Source organism: Sinocyclocheilus anshuiensis, unplaced genomic scaffold, assembly GCF_001515605.1.
Source record: "Sinocyclocheilus anshuiensis isolate Anshui unplaced genomic scaffold, SAMN03320099.WGS_v1.1 scaffold106, whole genome shotgun sequence".
In the NCBI taxonomy this organism is placed as follows: domain Eukaryota; kingdom Metazoa; phylum Chordata; class Actinopteri; order Cypriniformes; family Cyprinidae; genus Sinocyclocheilus; species Sinocyclocheilus anshuiensis.
In genome coordinates, this window is record NW_015542347.1 from 1,315,828 (window position 1) to 1,318,825 (window position 2,998).

General features: G+C 35.3%; 1 protein-coding gene across 4 annotated transcripts in view; it reads right to left on the reverse strand.

The window, feature by feature from the left end:
• Positions 1-2,998, reverse strand: part of asap1b (ArfGAP with SH3 domain, ankyrin repeat and PH domain 1b) — a 90,624-nt gene that overhangs the window by 5,651 nt on the left and 81,975 nt on the right. For 2 of the 4 annotated variants that reach the window (XM_016490026.1, XM_016490025.1), the window contains 4 exons: positions 2,544-2,611; positions 2,259-2,366; positions 1,943-2,168; positions 1,438-1,506 (listed from right to left, as the gene is read on the reverse strand). In XM_016490026.1, coding sequence (XP_016345512.1) covers positions 1,438-1,506; positions 1,943-2,168; positions 2,259-2,366; positions 2,544-2,611 — 471 coding nt within the window. The remainder of the gene's footprint in view (positions 1-1,437; positions 1,507-1,942; positions 2,169-2,258; positions 2,367-2,543; positions 2,612-2,998) is intronic. The other 2 variants (XM_016490028.1, XM_016490027.1) reach the window with 1 other exon arrangement.

Consider the following 2,998-nt stretch of genomic DNA (forward strand, 5'->3'; position numbering starts at 1 on the left):
GCGGGGGCCTCTTCTTTGACAGGGTGGAGCTGCCACTAGCGGGGGTTTGTGCAGCAGGGGTGGAGGGGGGCAGGTTCGGCAAGGGAGGGGCTGGAGGGAAAACAGACATAAAACAAGAACATGCAGTGATATCATGGGGAAGAATGGATACTGTCATTTAACATGGGTCTGTGGAAGATACAGGAAGAAGGGTGACAGGACAGAATGACAATGTGGGTAACTACTTGGATAAGATGACAATTGCTACTGAAACTGAAGCAGGCCAGGTAAGTAGAACGTAAAGTAGAAGTGGAGACAACTAGATGAAATTGGAGAAGGACATCAAGACACCACAAAAAAGTCGAGTAAGATTTATTCCCATTTCAGTGAAAGAGAAAATTGAAGAACAATCTATTCTGCATTACATATTTTAAAAAGACAGTCAATAGCCAGTGAAAAGCTCAGTCAGAGAGGACCAGGAAAAGGATGAGGCACAAGCAAACAGCAATTTAACAACTTCAGCAAATTTTGCACTTTAGTTGTTACTAAGGAAAGTCAAATCATCTATTTACTAATTATGATGAACTGCAGCAGAATCATCAAGTGAAAAGTCAATTAGATGTATTGAATCTGATTAGTCTGCTAAACATTCATATAAGAAGTGTTTGTGACCATGATGCAGTGGTGGTTTGAGCGATTGTATAGTCCAAAACCAGAAATGTGCAGCATCTATAAGTATAAAAGCATCAAGGCACATCCAAATCCAAATTATGTGCAACATGCTGTCTACTAAGATGCTTTTATCTTGTCAGCATATATATTCACCAACTATGATATTAATTTATTATTGTTACATTTTTTAACTAACAAACGTATTTCTAAAGCTCATTTCAATTTGTTCTTGAACATTTTCAAATAATCTGAAATGAATTACACTACCATTCAAAAGTCTCTTATGCTCACTAAGGCTACAATTATTTGATCAACAATAGAGTAAACAGAATATTGTGAAATATTATTACAATTTAAAATAACTGTTCTATTTTAATATATTATAAAATGTAATTTTGCAGCCATTAATCCAGTCTTCAGTGTCACATGATTCTTCAGAAATCATTCTAATAATATGCTGATTTGGTGCTCAAGAAACATTTTTTGTTGTTGTGCTGCTTAATATTTTTTAAAAAATATTTTTTTTTCAGGATTCTTTAATGAATAGAAAGTCTTTGTCACTTCTGATCAATTTAATTTGTCCTTGCTATTTAAGATTATTTATTTCTTTTAAAAATCTTACTGCCCCCAAACTTTTGAACGGTAGTGTACTTTCATATAAAAACATTGTTCACTATGATGCAGCAGCCTTCAGTTTCAGACACAGCTGTACGATCACAGAATAAGGTCATTAAATAGATTAAATAAGCAGGAGAGGTTTATGCAAAAAAAAAAAAATATAGTCACTGATGTATGGTCGAGTGCTAGCCAAAGTAGCATAGTGGGAATGAGAGCCAAGGAAAGCCAGAGAAGGAGCTGCAAGAGACGAGAAAAAGAGAAAAATACAGAGCGAGAACAAAGAAAAAGATGGAAAAAGACTGGATGACATTTTACATAGGTTTGCCTATTAATACTATGACATATAAGAAAGTTAAACCATAAACAAAAGTATCAAATGGAAAAGTAAACCCAGCTAGTGTCTGTGCTAAGCAACAGAAAGCAGATAAAAAAAACACATATTTGTTAGGTTTTTTTTTTTAGTTGACTGTACAGGTTTTAGGATTACAAACTGAACTAAAGCTATATGCAAAGAACTGGATTAATACATATGACTACATCTGAATACATTGAATAAATAGCTTTTATGAATGTAAATAGTATTTATAACATAAATTTATATATTTATTTATGGAATGGGCAAGATTGTTAGAACAAGTTTTATGCTCAAACATTTGATTGGATTCTGGGTTACCTTTGCCTGCATTCCTAGGAGGCAGAGGTGGGGCATCTGAGACTGGAAAGGACGGACAGTCGGTAGAAACACTGTACATCTGATTGGAGAGTGCAGTATATGACAGGCGCTGTTTATCACGCTGGCCAGTGAAACTAGGCAGAGAGAGCTTGTCATGAGGAGACAGACTGTATGAGTGACAGAAACTCTGCGGCCGGGGAGAACGATCTTTCTTAATGGGACTGGGCTGGGAATGAAAAACAATGAGAAAATCATTCAGTCTGTGAGTCCAGAAAGGTTGGTTATTATAAGAGAGGTTCAAGGGAGACTGTGTTACTTTGTCATCCAGATCATCGTCACTCTCATCAAGCTCCTCCAATCTGAGATTCCATTCATATTCCACATGGACTTTAAGATTAAATTTTCCTGCAGCGGCTTGTACCAGCTAAAATACACACATACACAAATATGAGTCAGATCTTCAAAAACAACCACATCTTAACACCCTGGGGCCACATCTTTGCTGCCCCCTATTGTTCTTATATCATGATGGACATGTATTCAGAGTCGTTAAAGAGTTTCCAAAGGAAGGATTGAATCATCTGACCCACAAGTTACTCACCGCTTTCTCACACTGGATGATCTTCATCCACCTGGCCACATCCAGAGCTGTTTCTCCATTCTGATTGGCTGAAACATAAGGACACACGTTAACCAGAAATGATACATAATGTTTACCATGAAACAACATGGTGGTTAAGCGTTGGTATATATAGAGTATATGTAAGCAAGGATTCTGGCTGATATGATAAGCTGACAATTATTATATTTTTATGTTACTGTCAATAACACATAGATGGCCAATATTAACATTTTAGACTATTTTGTCTAAATAACACTAAAAATCTGAAATAAAAAAATATATTTAAAAAATATTGAATGCCACAAGTGCATTTAAGCATCACAACATTATAAATTATAGTATGAAAAATTAATAAACATTTTTTAAAAATCTAAATAATTAATAATAAAAAATACTAGGGATGTAACGATTCACTCAACTCACGATTCGATTCG